At 47.1% G+C, this 20,768-nt stretch overlaps 2 protein-coding genes across 2 annotated transcripts in view; one reads left to right on the top strand and one right to left on the bottom strand.

Annotated features, from left to right (window-relative positions):
* The window catches only part of UHRF1 (ubiquitin like with PHD and ring finger domains 1), a 60,423-nt gene extending 59,893 nt beyond the window's left edge, over positions 1-530 (bottom strand). The window contains exon 1 of the mRNA XM_066635401.1: positions 421-530. The gene's annotated coding sequence lies outside the window, so the exon portion shown is untranslated. The remainder of the gene's footprint in view (positions 1-420) is intronic.
* Positions 531-8,554: 8,024 nt separating this feature from the next.
* ARRDC5 (arrestin domain containing 5) lies at positions 8,555-18,783 on the top strand. Its single transcript, XM_066636410.1, has 3 exons — positions 8,555-8,804; positions 15,110-15,318; positions 18,304-18,783. The coding sequence occupies exons 1-3, from the start codon at positions 8,555-8,557 to the stop codon at positions 18,781-18,783; spliced, it is 939 nt and encodes a 312-aa protein (XP_066492507.1).
* The last annotated feature ends 1,985 nt before the right edge of the window (positions 18,784-20,768 follow it).

The raw sequence follows: 20,768 nt of genomic DNA, 5'->3' as shown, positions 1-20,768 counted from the left end.
ACGAAGAGGGGTGCAGCGCATCCTGCGGCGGGAGGGTAGTCAACGAGGCCTCCACTAGGTCAAGAAACGCTTGCTCCCTTGCCTAGGGGTTACGATGCAGCTGCACCTGGGCTGGAAAGGTGGACAGGATCCGGCTCCTAAGCACTCTTGACTCAGCCGAGGCCCAAACCGGTAATGCAGGGAATCCTACGCACTTGGGGGCACACAGTCTCGGCGCGCTTTCTCCCGAATCAAAACACACAGAAGCCACTAGGCTTACTCGGGAGTAAGTGCGCAAAGGGCAACCCGAAGGCAGCCAAGGAGACTTTGGGTTCCAAGCCGGGAAGGTGACGCTGCGGGGGAGACTTTCCGTGCAGGGGAACCACTCCTGCGCACAGAAGCCCCAGGCCCGGTCTGCGGAAGGGCTGGACAGGCACTCACCTTTTCCCCTCCCGGACCCCTGCAGCGGAGAGAAGGCGCCGCCGGCTGCAGCCCTCGGAGGCAGCCTGGACGCGGCCGGCGGCAGAGGACGAGCGCGAGTCTGCTCTCGAGCCCGCCGCGAAGGGCTCAGACCCGGGACGAAGCAGCAGCGCGCGCAAAAAGCAGCTTTTACGCCTCCCGGCTTTGGAGTTTGGCGCGGAAAATCTGGCTGCGGAGCCAGGAGCGCCCTGATTGGCCGGCGGTGGCGGGAATTGGGGGGAAGGGGCGTGGCTTCCGCGCGTCTCATATGCAACGTTGCCCGGCCGTTCCACTCCCCGCCTTTCTCCAGCTGTCAGAGCGCCGGTGCGCATGCGCTAGAGACAGTGGTCGTTGTCGTGGGAGGTGGTGGAGGTGGTCATCCGCCTCCATCCGGCTCTGGGGCTGGTTTCCAGCAGTCCCTCGGGGGGAAAGGGCTTCTTGCAGTTGCCCCACTGCTGCAGAGAAAATTTCCAGGGCAGCTCAGGGGCTCTGCAGGGTGCACGAGGCTTCTTTGGGGCCCCTGGGTGGAGCTGCTTCCCTTACCCCTGGAAGGTGATGCACACCCCCTTCTCCCCAGGAGGCACCAGCACAGCAGCAGCCCCGCTGTTGGGGCCCAGCCCCCTTCAACTTTCCAGCTCAGGTGCAGCTGCAGTGCAGCCCCAGGGTTAGGGGACAAACGATCCCCCACCTTAAGGGGGCCTCTGTGACTGCTACCCCACCACAAAATGCAGTCCATACCCGATTGGCACAGCTGCACCGGCACCAGAAAATTGGATAGGATTGGGCCCTTAGGACACAATCCTAACCAACTTTCCAGCACTGCCATAGCTGTGCCAGTGGGGCATGTGCTGCATCCTGCAGTTGGGGGGCAGTCACAGAGGCTCAAGGTATGGCAATGTTTGTACCCTTACCCATAAGTTGCATTGCCCTTATGTCAGTGCTGGAAAGGGCCCAATCCTATCCAATTTTCCAGTTCCAGTGGAGCCGTGCCAGTGGGGCATGCACTGCATCCTGTGGTGGGGAGGCAGTCACAGAGGCCTCCTTAAGTTATGGGAACACTTGTTCCCTTACCTTGGAGCTGCGTTGCGGCTGCACCGGTGCTGGAAAATTGGTTAGGATTGGGCCCTTAGGCTGTAAACCTATCTTAGGGCCCAATCCTATCCACTTTTCCAGTGCTGGTGCAGTTATGCCAGTGGGGTGTATTTTGTAGTTGAGGGGTAGTCACTGGGGCCTTCTTAAGGTATGGGAACATGTGTTCCCTTACCACGGGGCTGCATTGTGGTTACGCCGGAGCTGGAAAGTTGGATAGGCCAAATTTCCAGCTCTGGTGTAGCCACAATGCAGCCCCTTGGTAAGGAAACACATGTTCCCATACATTGAGAAGGTCCCAGTTACTGTCGCTGCACTATAGGATGCAGCACACACCACAGTGGCACAACTGCCCCAAGACTGGAAAATTGGATAGGATTGGGCCCTCGTTCACCAGAAACGAACACCTCTAGTTATGGGTATAAATATGTAAATTAATAAACACTTTGAAAATAAATATAGTAAATCAAGGATGGCATTTCCATGCATCTATAGGGGATGAGAGATGAATGGTTGAAGACATGGATTTCCTCGAATTAACCCTGAGTTAGCACATAGGCAAAAGAAATTTCAAATTTGGCAATACAAGACCCAAAATGTCTCCAAAAAAAGGAACTGAGAACAGCTACCTTGCAAGCTGGAGCTGATACATCAAAGCCTTTGCTTATGTGTGTCTGCACAGGTGACTGTTCTTGTACCCCACTGATACATCCAAGAGGAGCTACGGATTTATTCCTTATTAATTATTATTACCCATGCAGCAAAGCCCCCCTCTCCACGTCGCTGGATTGGTCCAATGGAAAGGCAGAAGCCAATACGGTTGGTTCCAGCGTCGTCGCAGGAGTTGCCAGAACGTGACTGTGTTCAGCCACGAACTGCCTCAGGGACTCCGGCTCCTGATTTTTCCTCGAGGTTGACTCCTGAAGCCTTTTCCACAACTGGATATAGCCACAAGGCAGTGGAGGTTTGGGATCAGAGTTTTCCTTCTCCTAGATGAGCTGCCTTCCCCCCCCCCACCCCGGATCCTCCGTTTCACTCACACATCACTCTTTCCAATTTCCAGGTACCCACAATGCCCTTCGCCCCCGCACCTTCCATTTCACTCACACATCACTCTTTCCAATTTCCAGGTACCCACAATGCCCCTCCCCCCAGCACCTACACCTTTCACCTTACACCTACACCTACACCTAAGCTCGATACCTGCACCTGCACCTACACCTACACCTTAGCTCGATACCTGCACCTACACCTACACCTAAGCTCGATACTGAGCTAAACAAACGCATCGGTAAAGCAGCTACCACGTTTTCCAGACTCACAAAGAGAGTCTGGTCCAACAAGAAGCTGACAGAACATACCAAGATCCAGGTCTACAGAGCTTGTGTCCTGAGTACACTTCTGTACTGCAGCGAGTCATGGACTCTCCGCTCACAACAGGAGAGGAAACTGAACGCTTTCCACATGTGCTGCCTCCAGCGCATTCTCGGCATCACCTGGCAGGACAAAGTTCCTAATAACACAGTCCTGGAACGTGCTGGAATCCCTAGCATGTATGCACTACTGAAACAGACGCCTGCGTTGGCTCGGTCATGTTGTGAGAATGGATGATGGCCGGATCCCAAAGGATCTCCTCTATGGAGAACTTGTGCAAGGAAAGCGCCCTACAGGTAGACCACAGCTGCGATACAAGGACATCTGCAAGAGGGATCTGAAGGCCTTAGGGATGGACCTCAACAAGTGGGAAACCCTGGCCTCTGAGCGGTCCGCTTGGAGGCAGGCTGTGCAGCATGGCCTTTCCCAGTTTGAAGAGACACTTTGCCAGCAGTCTGAGGCAAAGAGGCAAAGAAGGAAGGCCCATAGCCAGGGAGACAGACCAGGGACAGACTGCACTTGCTCCTGGTGTGGAAGGAATTGTCACTCCCGGATTGGCCTTTTCAGCCACACTAGACGCTGTGCCAGAACCACCTTTCAGAGCGCGATACCATAGTCTTTCGAGACTGAAGGTTGCCAATACAATAAATTATTATTATTATTTAATATTATTTAATATTAAATATTCATAAACAACACTTCAAGAGAACGTTTACAAAGGGCCCAATCCTATCCAACTTTCCAGCACCAGTGCACCCGCAGTGCAGCCCCAAGGTAAGGGAACAAATGTTACTCAAGGTCATCCTTATGACTGCCTCCCCAACACAGGAAGCAGTGCATACCCCATTAGCAGAGCAACACCGGTACTGGACAATTGGATAGGATTGGGCCCATACTGGGTTATACAACTCAAGCAACGAGAAACTGTTTTCCTGCCTAAATAACTGTGGGCCCAATCCTATCCAATTTTCCAGTGCCAGTGCAGCTGTGCCAATGGGGTGCACAGTACATATTTTGATGGGGAGGCAATCACAGAGGCCTCCTCAAGGTATGGGAACATTTGTTCCCTTACCTCGGGGTTGCATTGTGGTTACACCAGAACTTGAAAGTTGGATAGGATTGGGCCCTCAGTGGTCAAGGGAGTGTTGGGGGTAGCACCTCTGGTCCAGTCCAAGATATCCAGTTGAAGATGTCCAAGATGTCCAGTTCAAGTTTTTTTTGTATAAAACATAATGAATAAATGCAATAACAGCAGCATAACAATCACAATTTAACTAAAAACAACTGAAAATATGTGGTCATATATGACAGGGACAGTCATGCCTGCAGGTCACTTATGAAAGCGATGAAAGGGGACAAAAGTGCAAGAAAAACATTAGATATTCAAAGGTTGTACGAGTGGAAGGGGCATCAAAGACATTCCTTGCCTTTAATGCTGTTTGATCTAGGGGTGGCCATGAATATATTCAAAGAGGCACCATGAGTATCCAATACTGACTCTTCCCAAAGAAACTAGATTTGTAAAAAGGTTGTTGTTGGAACTCCCTGTTACTTGGAGACATGGGGAACCCAAGATTTTTGAGAATTTAAACCTGTACAGCTTCCACTCACTACTCTCCAGATATGGGGAAATTCAGTATGACTTGACTTGAGTCGAGTCACAAATCTCAATCCCCTTTAACTCGACTTGAAAACAAGTCCTAACAGGTAGACTTTCCAAATCACCCAGACCATTTTGGGGATTCTAAAAGATTCAAATCCCAAGTCTTTTCTGTAGAAAGTCAGATGCGGATTCGCGGGGGAAAAAAGAGCTGCTGCCTAGGTGTGTGTTGTGTGTCAGAGTTTTATTTAAATACTCCCCTGATGTCCATGTCCATTCCATCAGTAAACAAAAGGCTTGCTGGTCTTCGAGTTAAGGCAGCAGTGCAGAACAAGCAGATCAGTTCCTTCTGTACAATCCTCATCTGCGACGAAACCCACCCCCCTTCACATCACGGGCAGACCTACAGGGAGGGAGGGATGAAGCATCCCAGCTCAGCCAAGGGATGGGGGCACTGGCGTCGCTACGGGGGTGTGGGGGGTGCGGGCCACACCAGGTGATGTGCACGGGGCCACACCAGGTGATGTGCGGGCCACACCAGGTGATGTGCACGGGGCTGACGCGCCCATGTCATGCCCTACACTGTTGGATGCGGAATGGCCGGCGGAGTGCAGGGCAAAAAACAGAATTGAAATAGCTCCTTTCATTCAAAAGTTAGGGCCAAAAAAAGGAAGGAAAAATTGCATAGAACCCTATGGAAAGTGAAAGTGAGCCATATCGCGCGTTTACTCGCGAGTAGGGGTATTTGCCATAGTCCGTCGGAAAGGGCAGGCTGAGAGGAATCCAACAACACCACAATGGACCCAATCCAATGAATGCAGCCCCCATAAACACGGAGAAGGAGGTCCCCCCTCCCAGATGTGAGTCTATGGAGCCCTATGGAAAATGAAGCAGCCTCATGTCGCTTTTACTCGCGAGTAGGCAGACATGCCTTAGCTGGTGGTCAGGCCAGGCAAAGCGGAATGTGAGGACACCAGAATGGTCCAGATCCAATGGAGCTGGAGTGCAACAAATGTCCAGAGGCTGCCTCCCTCCTCCCCCCCACCACTAAAAAGGACAAAAAAGTGGCTTGAACTGGTAAGGGGAAAGTTTTCTATTTTGCACTTGCAAAGCCAGGAGGGTCTTTATCTTGATATGCCTGAAATAGAAGAATTTGAAACTGGGCACTGGGGCGGGCTGGAAATCTCACTGATATTTTTTTTTGGGAGGGGGATTGTTACTGCAGGCAGATTACAGAGTAAGCTCCATTGACCACTTCTGAGTAGACAGGCATAGGATTGGGCTCACAGGCTGCAATCCTACCCACACTTTCCTGAGAGGCAGCCCCATTGGCCACTATGGGACTTACTTCAGAGTAGACATGCATAGGCTTGGGCTCACAGGCTGCAATTCTACACACACTTTCCTGAGAGTAAGCCCCATTGACCACAATAGGACTTACTTCAGAGTAGATTCACTTGGTGGAACAGGACTGGCTCCCCCTTATTTAATTATTTTAATTTAATAATTTTTAGTTATTTATTTTAATTGCTTGATGATGTCACTTATGGCCATGACATCACTTCCAATGAGTCCTGGACAGATTTTCATTCTAAAAAGTGGGTCCCAGTGCTAAAAGTTTGAGAACAGCTGCAATAAGGTGTTGGTAAGTTGACACCGGGTGGTTGTGTGTGTGAGAGAGACTCTACAAGTTTTTAGAATCACTAAAATCAGAATTTGGAGGAATAATCCCATCATGTTATATATCAATCAATGCATAATTTCATGCAGAATGCAATGAAACAAACCACATTGAAATATCTATGTTCTAACAAAAGGTACAGCCAAAAAACCAGTGGGGGCGGGGCGATGGTACATCACCACGCCCACCTGGGGCATTGCCCCGCCCCCTGCATGGGGTGATGCGCAGGCCTCCCGCACCCGGTGACGCGAATCCTAGTGACACCACTGGATGGGGGCAGCACAAGCAAGTGAACAAGGGGGCAGAAGCGGCCCCAGGCAGGCGTGATTTGTTGTGTGCCCAGAGCAGCTGGGAGGTTAGCTTATGACCCACCCACTTCGCCTTTGCAGCTCTGCTCAGAACTCCAAGAGTCTCATTGTGCCAGACAGAAAATTATGGGACATCCTCTATCCAATGGACAGGGGACAAGAAGAAACACTTCCCTCCACTGTGTTCTGGACATGTGCAGCACCCAGCTAGTTACTTCTGCAACTAGTTACTTCTGCAACCCTATACCCTTAAACCCAAACAAAAAAAATTAACCATTACCCTCCACTCCCAGCCCTGTCTCTGCCTCCTGACTGAACATAATGTACCCTGCTGCTGGTTTTTGCTGCTCACACAAATCTGAATGCCCAGCTTCCAGATCACCACACAGGGTCTTTTGGGTACAATATCAGACTACGCAAGCAGCACCCGCATATCGTGTCTGGGCAACTCAAGTCATCCAAATTCATGGCACTTTCCAGGTCATTAGCCCCAGATTCAAGTCACTTGAGTTCCCATCTTTGCTACTCTCCCTTCCTTCAAGCACTACCTGCTCACCATGGGAAGCACGCCTGTGGGTCACTAGGCATGATGGTCCAACTCTTTCAGACTCCACTTTGAATTCCTCCATTTTGGAATGCAGAATGAGCTGGCTCCTCCCAACCATTCCTGTGGCTCTTCTCCTCCATCTTAAGTAGGAAGATGTACCTCTTAATCTCCTCCATCTTAAGTAGGAAGATGTACCTCTTTGTCATGAGTGTGACCCCCTCCAGCAAGGAAACTATCAAAGCCATCTCAACTGTGGCTGCTGACTTGGCACCTCCCTAAGCACACCTTTCAACTCTTTCTCAAGGTGTTCTGACAGGCTCAGAGCTCACCTGCATCAATCAGCATGCTTATGATCCAACTGAACTGTAATTGCAAGCATAGGGCACAAGCCTAACTAGGTCTACTCAGAAGTAAGTCCTATTTTGTTCAATGGGGCTTAATCTCAGGAAAGTGTGGTTAGGATTGCAGCCTTAGTTTGAGATCCTCTGTACATTATTGTCAGCATCCATATCAAAACTACACAATGCATACAAGTACCCTCCAAAATTTTACAGTCTCCAGAGAATGACCTGATGATTTTTATTCTTGTTTTTACTGTATTTTTGTCCCATTTTTCAGATGATGATGATCAGCCCAAGAGGTTCATGCCAGTCAGAAAGGCAACACACACCAGGCAGTGTATATAACTGGTACACAGACATTGGACTTGCTTTCAGGCAAGAAAAGGGAGAGGTGGGAAAGCAAACTGCTGGTACTGGGACAAAGTGGGGGTCTGGAATAGAGCATGGATATCCAGACTGAGTGAGGTTGATGTTCTTTCATGGAGGTCCTTTGGCCAATGAGAGCAGAGCTCTTTGTGGCAGTAAGAGGAATGTGGGAAGCACATGCCCCGCAGCTGCAACTTCTCTGGTTCATGTCTTGGGTTAGGCTGCTCTTCCCTGTTGTGGTGTTCCCCCTGGGGAGGGAGAGGATACAATCTTCCAGTTAGGGTGACATGACTTTGGACAACACCCAACATTGCAGACACTACCACCTCTGGTGGTGCCAGTTCCATTTCAAGGAACTGCACCACCATCATCCAGGAGGTGGATGATCAGCTTCTTGTTCAAGCAAGTGAGAAACTGATCAATGCAGCTTGTGCCTGTAGTGGGAGGCAGTGGCATACTCAGGCTGAAGGGCACTCACTCCCTCACAATCTGCCTCATCAGGTCACCTCATGGTTAGCCAATCCCTGCTTCCAGTGGCCCTTGTTGGCAGCAGAGCCAAAGGGTCCTTCCCCTTACTCTGCAGTCTTGGGCAGCTATACTGAAGAGGTGGGATGGGAGCACAGGGCACCCTAGGTCACAACTCCTCCTATCTGCTCCAAACTACCAGCTGCTAACTTCCCTTTTGTCCATCATTTCTTGAAACAGACATTGTGATGTCATAAGCCTTCTGACATCACCCAAAGTGCTAACACACCAACCCTTTAGCAATTCCAGGGCTGGAGAGGACAGCTTCTGGCTTCTTGCTCATTCATGACTGTGGTGAAGTCCATTGAGCTGGTGATCCCGCATGATGTGTACACCTCTGGCTCAAATGTGGATGGGCAATTGGTTTTAAGCCTACATAACACTCTTATTGATCCTCTGGTGAAAGTTGAGTTGATTGGAAGAGGCTACCTGGAGTGGATTGAAGAGGACAACATTGACAAGGATTACAGCCGGCCTGCAACCTGTGTCAACAAGGCAGATTACGTCCGCAGGACAAAAACATTCAAAATAGAAGGTGAGAAGCAAGGGAACCCATTCTTTTGGAACATTCCAATTAAGAAGAGGGGCAGGACAAATTAGAGGATCACTTTAATACCAAGTTCCACTCTAGTCCTGGAACATGTGAAGCTGCTTTGTATTGAACCAGATCAGTGGTCCATTAGTTCAGTATTCTCTAGTGATTTGCAGTGCACCTTCAGGATTTTAGGTAAGAATCTTTCCCGGTCCTGCCTGGAGATGCTGCCTGATTTAATAATAATAATAATGCTTAGGAACAAACTACATACACAAATGTATGCTGCAGAGATATGGTCCAACTGGAAGTGCCTGCCTCTTTTTTCTAAAATAGAGTCAAGAGAGGGAGCAATCTTGGTCAGAATCAGAGTTTGTGGATAGGGTGCTACATGCTGTTTTTATACTTAAAATTGCCCCTTTGAAGCAGTAATTTGCTCCTGAAATTTGGCAATTTCACCTTGGGAGCAAATCTTCATTCCAAAAGAGATTGCTCCCCACCAGCTGTATTTCAGAAAAAGAAAGCAGGAAATGCATCTCTGCAGCACATGCTTACATGTTCATGCAGTTTGGCTCTTAGCAATTGTATAGTGCTTTCTGAGTGTGTAATGTGCTTCACACATTTTAGCTTGATATAATCCTTACCACAACCCTGTACAGTAATTATTATCTCCATATTGGAGGTAGAAGGAGTGATGCTGAGAGGGAGTGGTTTACTTAAGGTCACCTAGTGAGTTCAGGGCAGGGGTGAAATTCAAGCCAGAGAAATCCTGATCAACTGCTCAGTTTTTTAGCCTCAAGCCTGAGGCCTTCTTCATGGATCATACTGGAATCTGGGATCTTCTGCATGCAAAGCAGCATTTTAGGTTGATCTCAAACAACTGCACCACTTCTCTCTTTAGCAATTAGAAGTAATGCTCAGTAAGCTTTGCTGCTTCAAACTAGTCATGATAAGGGTTGCAACACAATTCAAGGCCATTTGGAGAGACCAACCATATCTGTAGGAGTTGTCTATGCACCATATAAACTCAAACCATCTCTGGTCACCAGGGATAATACCCATTTCCTGGTGCCCACCCCTGGGCAGTGTCTTTATTTTGCCTTTGGGGAAAATGTTGGAGGTGCACATAAAAATGATAGTGTGCAACTGCCACCTCCGCTTTAAGCAAATTCCTCTGCCTCTCAAGAAAGTTACACCATACACCTACAGGCAAGGCTCCATTGCATAGTGTGATTTATATTCCACCATGTCTTGGGTCATCTGGTGCTTAAGTAATAATTGTAATATGTAATTATGAGTTAAAGGACTAATTATTATTATTATGAACCAAGAGTCTTCTGGCACTTTAAAGGCTGATATCTATCCCTAAATTGGACTGTAAGGATTCTAAACTGTAGTACCCATGAGGTTGATCTGTATTTGATTATCCCAGATCATTGGCTCTTCTGATCTAGCATTTTTCATCTGGCTTCACCCCATCATCACCACTCCAAGTCTGGACCAGGATTCAAATAAAAAATGCAAAGTAGATTCCACAGCCCTGAAGCAGCAAACCACACCTGCTTTTTGATACATCCTCCTAGTGAACAACAATGAAATAAAACAGATAAAATCACAGTATAAATACAATACAAGCCAGAAAAAGAGAACCAATCAGATAGCATTTCTTAAACCAGCAATTAAACACTCTCTAGAAGAGGAGGGCTTTTTTCCTTGCCTGCTTAAGAGCAAGGGAGAAGGGATGGCTATGTCTCCCTAAGAAGGGAGTTTCACAGATTAGGCACCATCACCACTGAAAAAAACCTGTTCCTAATCCCCACAAAAGCAAACATGATTTCAGAGACGAGTCAGAGATCATGGCCTGATAGGATGATTGCCTGGCCTGGCTAGGTTCTTCTTCCCCAAATGACCTGCAAAAATAGAACTTGATTTTGAGACAGCTCATTGGTCTGTGAAGCCCATCTGATTACCAGGAGCAGGAAGTTCAAAAATTCAGGTGACAAAAATTCAGGTGACATATTCAGGTAATATGAGATCCCAGTACACAATCCCACAGATGAAAACTGGCTAACACCTCCATGTTATAAAACTTGTGCCCAGGCTCAGGAGTATCACAGAGGCTCCCCTGCCTGCTTTGCTAAGAGTGGGTGCAAAGACCAACATGAATGTGAGAAAGCATTCCAGACAATCAGATTTTGTTTTATTTTTTAATTGCATTTTAATATCCTTGCCAGCCTTTGCCCTGCCCCACTTTTCCTCCTCTTGCTAGTTCAGTCGTGTCTTCCTTGCATCCCTTGCACCTTTCCTTCCATTGCTCTGGATGGTTTACAGTCTTTAAATATACTTTTTTGTATGCTTTACTTGCCTAGTCTTCATTCATTTGGGAGGGAGCAAGTTGCCATGACGCTGAAACTGCCCATCCTCTAGTACAGTCTGATTTTAAGGGAAGCTCCAAATTTGGCAGCTCTTTGTTAACCTGATGTTTTCCCAAGGTGACCTCCTCCTGTCTGCACTTTCTCGCATTGGTAGTGGCAGCATGAAGTACCTTTTCCCAGTTCATTCCCAGTTTATCTAGTTAAAAGGGAAAGGGAGGGAGGAGGTAGCCATGTTCCAGTAGCTTGCCTTCCAGCTATCCTTACAATAGGAGTAGTTCACCATTATTACCATGAAATGTCCCATATCTTGAAAGTCTTATCTCTGAGATATGGGAGTGTAATGTCCATTGCGGGAGTAGGTCCCTTCCCTGGGGTTGCTACCGAATGCGAGGGGATTACCCGGTCGATGTGAGGCAAGCTGGCAGGGGTAATCCAAACTGTATACATGTTCATGTGCTAATGCTGTTCAAATGAAGGTTTGAAAGGCCAAAACAAACTTATGCCAAAGTTATAGCCATGATGTTATATTAAGGGAGACGGTTTGGGATAGAAATTCACAAACATTGGTTCAGCAAGAAGTTTAACCAGGCCCAGAAAAGCAATTTTGCTTTCTCTGGGAGAGGCTGTTTGTACAAAAACATTACAAAGTTGTAAGGAACACTTAAGGTTACCTAAGTGAATTAGTTTAAAGCAATAAGTTTAGTAATATAAAGAAAAAATATAGATAGTTTGAATCCATTTTGCCCAGAAGCCTTAGAGGGAAATGCAAAAGGGAAAATCAGAATAAACTTTGTGTGACCCTTAGAATCAGAGCTAGGGGTAGCAAGCAGGAGTAATAAAATGGAATGTTGCAAGAGATTCCCCAGTCATAAAACAATTTGACACCTGATTAGATAACGGGCTTCAAAGGAACCCTCTTGACAAGAGTTATGGTATTGGAGTTCAAACTACTCGCTGCTGGTATCAATGGCCCCTCTGCATACCAGACTGCATAAAAGCAGAAAATAAGATTTTTGGTTTTAAGCTTTCTAAGTAACAGTAACAGATTAGTTTACCAAAATTGCTCCTGAACAAAGAGAATAGAAGAACAAATATGTGGATTTAAAGAAAGGCTTAGCAGTGCTTAAACAGGACATTCTATAGACTGAGGCAAGCAGAAAAGTAGCTAGACCGTCAATTATAGATTCTGCTACTGAACCAATAAAACTTAATGCCTCAGGTCATAAAGTCATTATCTGGGAGCTGACAGCCCTCACAGGCAAGAGAGAAGCAATTTGGATTTCTAAATTGTATTCATTCAGGGCTTAAAATAAAGTTTCTTTTAACCAAACAACACAGAAGCTGCACAGCTTCAGGAATTGGAGAGCAAAAGCTTCTAACCATAGGAGCTCATGTTCCCTAATGTCTTAGTTTAACAAAAGCCAGAAGCTCTGTAACTTCATTACCAGATCTAGATATTTCAATTAAAACTTCTAATTGAGAAATAAGAATAGCACCAAAAGCACAATGCAATATGTTTGCATGCATTCTTTAATCAATAATAAGAAAAGACTTGGGTCTGCCTTAAAGTGAAGCTTGAAAAATAAAGGCAACACAGCTAATTTGGAATGTAGAAAGCAGACACAAGCTAGCTCCCTGCCAGCTTGGAACTTGTCAAAATTTATTGCATCTCACAGATAAGAATTAAAAGTCAGCATGTATGATAGAATTCTTCACAGCCTAATAATTAAAGAATACTAGTAACAAATATAAAAGTATTTAGAATTGATTTTATTTTAGCTTTTAGAATTGTTAAAATTAAAACATAGAATGAGCTAGAAAGCTAAATGAGAAAATAGCTAAAATTCAGATATGCTTTAAATCACAAGCCAGCCTGGAGTTAATTAAGAGTCTGACAGGTGACTCCAGAAAAGTTAATAAGTTTACAGATAAGACACAAGACAGATAGAAAGCTAAGGAGGAGACCAGACAGAGAATAACTTTCCTAGGCGCCAGAATAGATAGTGAATTTAAGAATATTTCTAGTAATAAGACTAATTAATCTTGGAAAACATGGACTCATTAGCAGAGAGTCTGTGCATTTTCAAAGTTGACAGAACAGATATGAAACTAGTGGAACTACACATATCAAAATTGACAGAATCCGATAAGGAAGACGCCTCAAGAATGTGGGAGGGAGGTCTCCAGCTAGAGATTTCTTTTGAAAATGCAACTTATATCAGGGAAGAGAGATTTTATAGAAATCAGAAATTTCTATATAACTTCTTGTGGGAAAAAGATACAAAAAATATTAAATTAGATTGGAAAAGAGGATAAAATGGTGAATAAAATAAGTATAAACACGGATTAAAATAAATGGATTATTACCAGATTAGTGTGATTAGGAAAATTAGGATAGAGGCACACTGCCCACTGGTCCTGTGAACAGTGCATTCTGGAAATATGATAGCACTAGGAGGGAGGAGTTCTCTAAATATGGCATGCTCCATATATGGCAATAGCCAATGAAAAATCCCCATTTTTAACATCATGGGCTCTAACAAATATGATTGGAGTTTTCTCGAGACAAAGAACCTACAGGTATAAATGGTCACACCCAGAAGGGAATGTTGCTTTTTCTCTGGAACATTGAGAGACCACAGCTCTCTGTGTTTCCCATTCTGAACCACTGAGAGAAGCCCATTGCTGGCAATGAATAAATGCTTAGAAATCACCACAACTTCAGTCTGCTGAGTTTGTTCTTGAACCCTGAAGACACCGTGCAACAGATGAACAGAGGTCAGCAGTGGATTAAGGGATGGGAGGCAGGTATAGCTGCTCAACACAGGTGGTTTAATCACATCAGCCATTTTACATTCACGTGGACTGTTACATCACAGCCCACAGTACATTATGCTGATACATGCCATCATCTGGTATGTTCCAGACCCGACCCTTCCCATTCCTTGACGGCCTCAGCCCAAGCTTTTCACCCATTGTCTCTGGGCCAGGGGGTCAGGGTTCTTGAGGGCTGCAACCCAGCTGGTCAGGGTCAGGCTAGCTGGCTTTAGGGGGGACCCAATACCTCTGAGCTTCTCCCCCAGGCAGCTGGCCCCTGTCCCAATAACCCCATCTCTCCAGGGTCACCCTCTGGGGCCAGGTTGGTCTGGGGCCAGGGAGATCTCCACCCCAGTCAGTCAGTCCCCCCGGTGTTCTTCCCCTTCAGGTTTCCCTTGGGCCTTCCCTCCCTCTGGAGAGGAGCCTGCCCTCTCTTCCCTCTCCAGGCTTCTTATGAGGCCAAACCCCGGATGGTCTAGCCGCACCCCTTCTGACCACGTGCCTGCTTGTTGTTCCCAGCTGGTCCTTGCCCCTACTCCCAGGTAGGTGTTCTGCCAGGGACCCCAGTCCTGATGCACTTGGGTCTTACCCCCCCCCCCAGGAGGCCTCTACCCTAGAGGAGATCCCTGCTCCTGGGGAGCTTTTGGTCACCGGGGCTGGGCCCAGGAGACAGGGAGGTTTAGGGCACTATTTAGCATTATCATACCCCTTTGAGAGCTATTAGCCATCACATATTTTGCCCATCTGTTCAGTATTTTTGTCTCTGATTCAGTGTCATGTGTTTTGTTTAACAAACCCATTATTTTTGGGTTCATAAATAATGGGTTTATTTATACCATGGGGGTTCATTTTTGTTTCTCCATGTCCCCACACCTAGAGATGTGAGATGGGCTCCTCCCCATGATATGCCAATATCTGTCTGTGACCTGACAAAAAATGGCAAGCTCTACCCAATGAGGAGAGATTTTTTAAAATTAGAAATGGGCCCCTCCATCCCAATCAATTGCCAGATTCACTGAGTATGAACAATTGCCAGATTCATCCCAGGCATATGACCCAAAAATATCCATGTAAGAAAGCATGAAAAATGAGAAGAATTTCTTTTTTGGCCTGCAGGGAACTACTTGGATCCAGGTGTCCACACTTTTGACTTCCACTTCACCTTACCTCCCAGGGTTCCCTCAACTTTCACCAGTCCAGTTGGACGTATCTCCTACTTCCTGCAGGCTTTCTGTGCAACCCGGGAGCTTATCCTAGCGAAACAAACAAAATACCTGCAGGTGCAAGGAACATCCATCTTCCGCCCTGACATTTTGGAATCTGAGGTAGGCTTTGGAGACATTTTCTTTAATAAGAGGGCAGGGCCTCTGAGAGGAATTTTCAGGGGTTACAACGTCTCTTTTGGACCCCTTCCCAAAGAGGGAGGGGTGAAACAAGGGGGTGGCAATGGGAGTGGGCAGAATGGGGCAAAACAGGCAGGAGGAAAGTGGCAACAGCCTGAATAGTCTTTGGAGCCCAGGTCTACCAGTCTTCCCAATGCAGAGTTCAGGTCTATGTGCGTTCTTGGCATTGGCAGCTAGATAACAGTAATACAGAAAACCAAACACACTCCTATGTCTCTCTAAAATCTTTCAAATATAGAAAATAATTGCATGAGATTAGCATCTTTGCGTTTAGGCTCACACTAGAATGGAAAGTGTCCTGTGTGCACCAAAACTGACTTTTGCAGCAGCTGTAGTCCCGCAGCTGTGTCCCTGAGCTCCTCTACATTCCTTCATGGGAAGCGAATCCACAAGCAAAGAGCAACTGTAGCAGGTTTGTTTCCTCCCAGATGTGATACTGTTAAGGAATGTATGCATTCCTGGGCCTGGTGTGTATGGCTTGTGGCAGTAGTTGCCACCGCATGGGCAGTGTTTCTGGGTGAGATTGGAAAATGTAAGATCCCAGGAAATTTCTGGTCCCCCTCCTTTGGCTCCTGGGCTCCCTTTCTGACCCTGGGCCCAGGTACAAATTACCCCCTTTACCTCCCTCTCCTAGGCCCTGTAAGAGGGGAAGCCAGTAAGTCTTGAAAGGCCAAAACTCTGTGCAGAGAGCCAGGATTCTGGTCACAGTCTTCTAAAATGGGAGAAACTGGAAAAGATTGGATTGGAACGCATTCTGTCTTCTCAAACAAAAGAAAGTAGGCCAGATTTCTACATGCAGGAGAATGAGGATGACAGACTTCAGTGAGGGAATACCACTTTTCAGATCTTCCCTATTGAAATCCCCTGCAAACTGAAAACTACCATCACAGAGAGAAAAGTTCCAACCTTACCCTGTGTGCATGTGCACATGCACACCAGCCCAATGAAGCTGCCTTAAGCCAGACTACAGGTCTATGGATATAGTCTGCACTGACTAGCAAACAGCTATCCAGGATGTCAGTCACAAGCCTTTCCCAGTGCTACACTTTCTGGATGGATTTGCCTGTCCAGCTGGTGATCTGAATGGCATGTGTTCTACCACTGACTTACAGCTCCTCAATTATGCAACCTTTCTGTGAGTAGAAAATTCTTAACACATGCTAAAAAAATTCCCAACATGCTCCAACCTTATACATGTTTCAGCTATGAGGCATTTGAGGACACAGCAATAGACACTGTTAGATGTAACAATGGTCTGACTCAGAGCCCAATCCTAAATAGTGTGCGCTGGGTCACTGCCAGCACGCACTGTCATAAACGTGCCGTAAAGCATGTTTGCAAACCTTCAGCACCAGCTCAGCACTGGAGCTAGCCCAGTGCCAGGGTGGGAACTGGGTGGGAGGAGGGCAGAACCAGTGGTGCTTAGCTCCACCAGATCCTGAGCTCTGTGTCAGGTCTCACAGCCTGACACAGAGGCTCCTGATTCTGCACCAGAATTCTGGGCTGCCCCAGAATCAAATAGCCCCATTGCGGGGCTACTTACCCAGGGGAAGGGGACAAATGTTGGCAGCTGCCCAACTTAGGATAGCCACTTAGGATAACGCAGCAGCCATTTTTGGCACTGTGGCAGCCCCACACACTGGGCAGCTTAGGATTGGGTTGCCCATAGGCAGCGTCATCTTTTCCTGTACAGGTGCAGCCTACTTATCCATGATTTCTTTATATTTGTCTCAACAAGAATGGGGTGGGGTACTGAAAGTCACACACATCTTTGCCCTGCGATGGTGTCTTGCTCCCTTTCCAGGCAGCCCAAAACACTGCAAAAAGGCTCTGCCTCACCCAGACAGGGAATAGCCCTGGAGCCATGGAAGAGGTTCCCCTTTTGAAGGAACAGTAACATTCCTGGAGCCCCTGAGCCAGCAAAGAGGCTAAAGAGGGAGGCAGAAAACCCTGTGTGACCAGAACACATGCAGCAAGGTGGAGCTCGCTCGCTCTCACTCTCACACACACACAGGGGCAGGTGTGGTAGCAACAGAGGGGATTGCTTTAAAAAACCCAGGGAGTGTTTGCCAACTCCCCTCCCCCCCATGCAGGCAATCACCAACACAAGCAAGCCTTCCCACCAAGCAAAGCATGAGATATAGCTTACTATCCTCTCCACACTTTCCTGGGAGTAAGCCCCATTGACTGGAATGGGGCCTACTTCTGAGTAGAAACATATATGGCTGGACCCTGAAAAGCTCAGTATCCCACCTGTGAAAGAAGCTGGGCAGCTGGCAATGGGGTGGGCTCAGAAGGGGGAGGAAAGTGTATTGCTTTAAAAAACCCAGGGAGTGTTTGCTGAACCCCCCCCCCTTTTGCAGGCTCTCCTGCTCCAGCAAGCCTTTCCAAGCAAGCCTTGGGAAGCCTTGGAGAGGCAGGTGAGGGTGAGCAGAGAGCTGAACTACAAGTCCTTGAATGCTCCAGGGCAGAAGAGCTTCCATGATGGTGGCCAGGGGGGCTGCAGGAGCGGCAGCAGCAAGGAGGAGGAGGAGGAGGGGGGGAACCTGCAGTGCTTTTGGGAGGCCACCTGGGACACAGAGGATGAGGCTTCCCAAGCAAGCTCACTATTCCAACTGTGAAAGAAGCAGGACAGCTGGCAACAGGAGGGCTGAGTACTGAGCGGAGGGGAGGGGATTGATAACATCTGCCTTAGTTTCCTTCCATCCAGAAGTGTCAGGCTGCAGCATGTTTGCGTAACTCTATGGCATTTAGCACAATGTGTTTTTTGTTAATCACACCGAGTCATGGAACGGAACTAACGCAGATAAATAGGCTCCACTGTACTCACATTTAAAATAAGGAAATTCCTTCTGTCCCTTATAGCTTCACTGAGTGTAATCTTTTTCACCCTCCTTCTCCTTGAAGTACCCCTTGGTGGTGGAAGTCAAGAAGATCCTCAATTATAACTGCTGCCTCAAGAGCGCACCCATCTCTTTGAAACTTTCTTTGAACAAGAACATCTTTGCACCGGGTGACCACATCACTTTCACCACCCAGATCACCAACCAGACAGGCAAATCCATCAAGAAAGTGATCTTTGCACTGTACTCCATAGTCCTCTACAAGGCCTTCAACCTCAGGTCTGAGAAGCGTACTCTGGAAGTACGTGATGAACTAATACGCCTGGAATCGAACATTGATCGGGGTGCCTGTGAGGTCACCAAGATCCACAGTGTCCTCCCGCTGCCCAAGGTCATGCCTGTCAGCAGCTCTCAAAAGTCTGATGACATCATGGACATCACATATGAGCTGACGAGCACCATCTATTTCCCCTGGTGCATGAACTCCGTGCTGGCTAGGATTCCCATCATTGTGCAAAATGAAGCTGCAACCCTTAATGAATAGAGAAACACAGAGCATCTCCTCCCACTTTTATCTAGACAGGTTTCTGACTCGTCTGATATATATATAGGTATAAGAAAGACATCTGAAAGTGTGGAAGAGTTTGGATAAATTAAAGTTCACTTAAAATGCATCCATCTCTACAGACTGGCACAAACTAACTGGGGGCAGTTTAGGGTGCAGTTCAATTCAAGATTCTAGAGAGCTGGTCTTTGAGAGCTGGTCATTGTTAGTAATCAAGGCAGCTGGCACGCACTTAACCATTTCACCATTTCCAGCTTTGCCCTGGGTGAAATTTAGGTAATGAAATGGGAAAAGCACTCTGGCCATTGCCAGAAGTGTACTCTTTGTTATTACATCACATGTGCCTTCACTGGCATCGCTGGGGGGTGCGGGCCACACCAGGTGACGCCCCAGGGGGTGACGTGCTAACTTCGCAGCGTTAGGAGCTACTGCGTCATGCCATACACCGTTGGATGCGGAATGGCCGGCGGAGTGCAGTGGAAAAACAGAATTGAAATTGCTCCTTTTCTTCAAATGTTATGGCCAAAAATCCAGAAGGAAAAAATGCATGGAGCCCTATGGAAAGTGAAAGTGAGAGGTAGTGTGCGTTTACTCGCGAATAGGCACACTTGCCATAGTCCTTCGGAAAGGGCAGGCTGAGAGGAATCCAACAACACCACAATGGTCCTCATCCAATGAGTGCAGCCCCCAAAAACACGGAGAAGGAGGTTCCTCCCTCCCAGCTGCCTCCCTCCCAGTCTTTCCCTATGGAAAGCAAAGTAGCCTCACAGTCGTGTTTACTCATGAATAGGCAGACATGCCTTGGCTGGTGGTCAGGCCAGGCAAAGGGGAATGTGAGGACACCAGAAGGTTCCTGATCCGATGGAGCTGGAGTGCAACAGAAAGCAGCCTCCCCCCCCCCCCCTAAAAAGAACAAAAAAGAGGCTGAATGGTGAGGGGAAAGTTTTCTGTTTTGCACTTGCAAAGCCAGGTGGGTCTTTGTCTTGATATGCCTGAAATAGAAGAACTTGAAACTGGGCACTGGGGAGGGCTGGAAATCTCACTGATTTTGGGGGGGGGGGATTGTTATTGCAGGCAGACTACAGAGTAAGCTCCATTGACCACTATGGGACTTACTTCTGAGTAGACATGCATAGGCTTGGGCTCACAGGCTGCAATCCTACCCACACTTTCCTGAGAGTAAGCCCCATTGACCACAATAGGACTTACTTCAGAGTAGATTCACTTGGTGGAACAGGACTGGCTCCCCCTTATTTAATTATTTTATTTCAATTTATTTATAGTTATTTATTTTAATTGCCTGATGATGTCACTTCTGGCCATGACATCACTTCCAATGGGTCCTGGACAGACTGTCATTCTAAAAAGTGGGTCCCAGTGCTAAAAGTTTGAGAACTGCTGTAATAAGGTGTTGGTAAGTTGACACCAGGTGGTTGTGTGTGTGAGAGAGACTCTACAAGTTTTCAAAATCACTAAAATCAGAATTTGGAGGAGTAATCCCATCATGTTATATATCAATCAATGCATAATTTCATGCAGAATGCAATGAAAGAATCCACATTGAGGTCCACATTGAGGTCCAATGAAAGAATCCACATTGAGGGGCAGGAGGTCTGGTCTAGAGGGTTGAGCCTCCATTTGCCTGAAGATAACATCCGAAGGTTGCCAGTTCGAGGACACCAGCACCGTGCAACCTTGAAGCAGCTGACAAGCTGAGCCAAGCTATTCCATCTGCTCTGAGCGTGGGAGGATGGAGGCCAGAATGTGCGACCAGATCAAGAAAGAAACATCTGAATGTTGTGGTTTCTTGAAAGACAGAAACCTTCTTTCAAATTGTAAAAATCCCTACGGGGATTTAATTTGCCTGCCTATGTAAACCACCTTGAATAAAGTCTAAGGAGAAATCTGAGGACCAAGAAAGGCAGTATAGAAATATCTGTATTATTATTATTATTATTATTATT

The sequence above is a fragment of the Tiliqua scincoides genome, chromosome 8 (genome assembly GCF_035046505.1).
Source record: "Tiliqua scincoides isolate rTilSci1 chromosome 8, rTilSci1.hap2, whole genome shotgun sequence".
In the NCBI taxonomy this organism is placed as follows: Eukaryota; Metazoa; Chordata; class Lepidosauria; order Squamata; family Scincidae; genus Tiliqua; species Tiliqua scincoides.
Note: the sequence above shows the minus strand (reverse complement) of the source record. Positions and strands in the feature narration are given on the sequence as shown.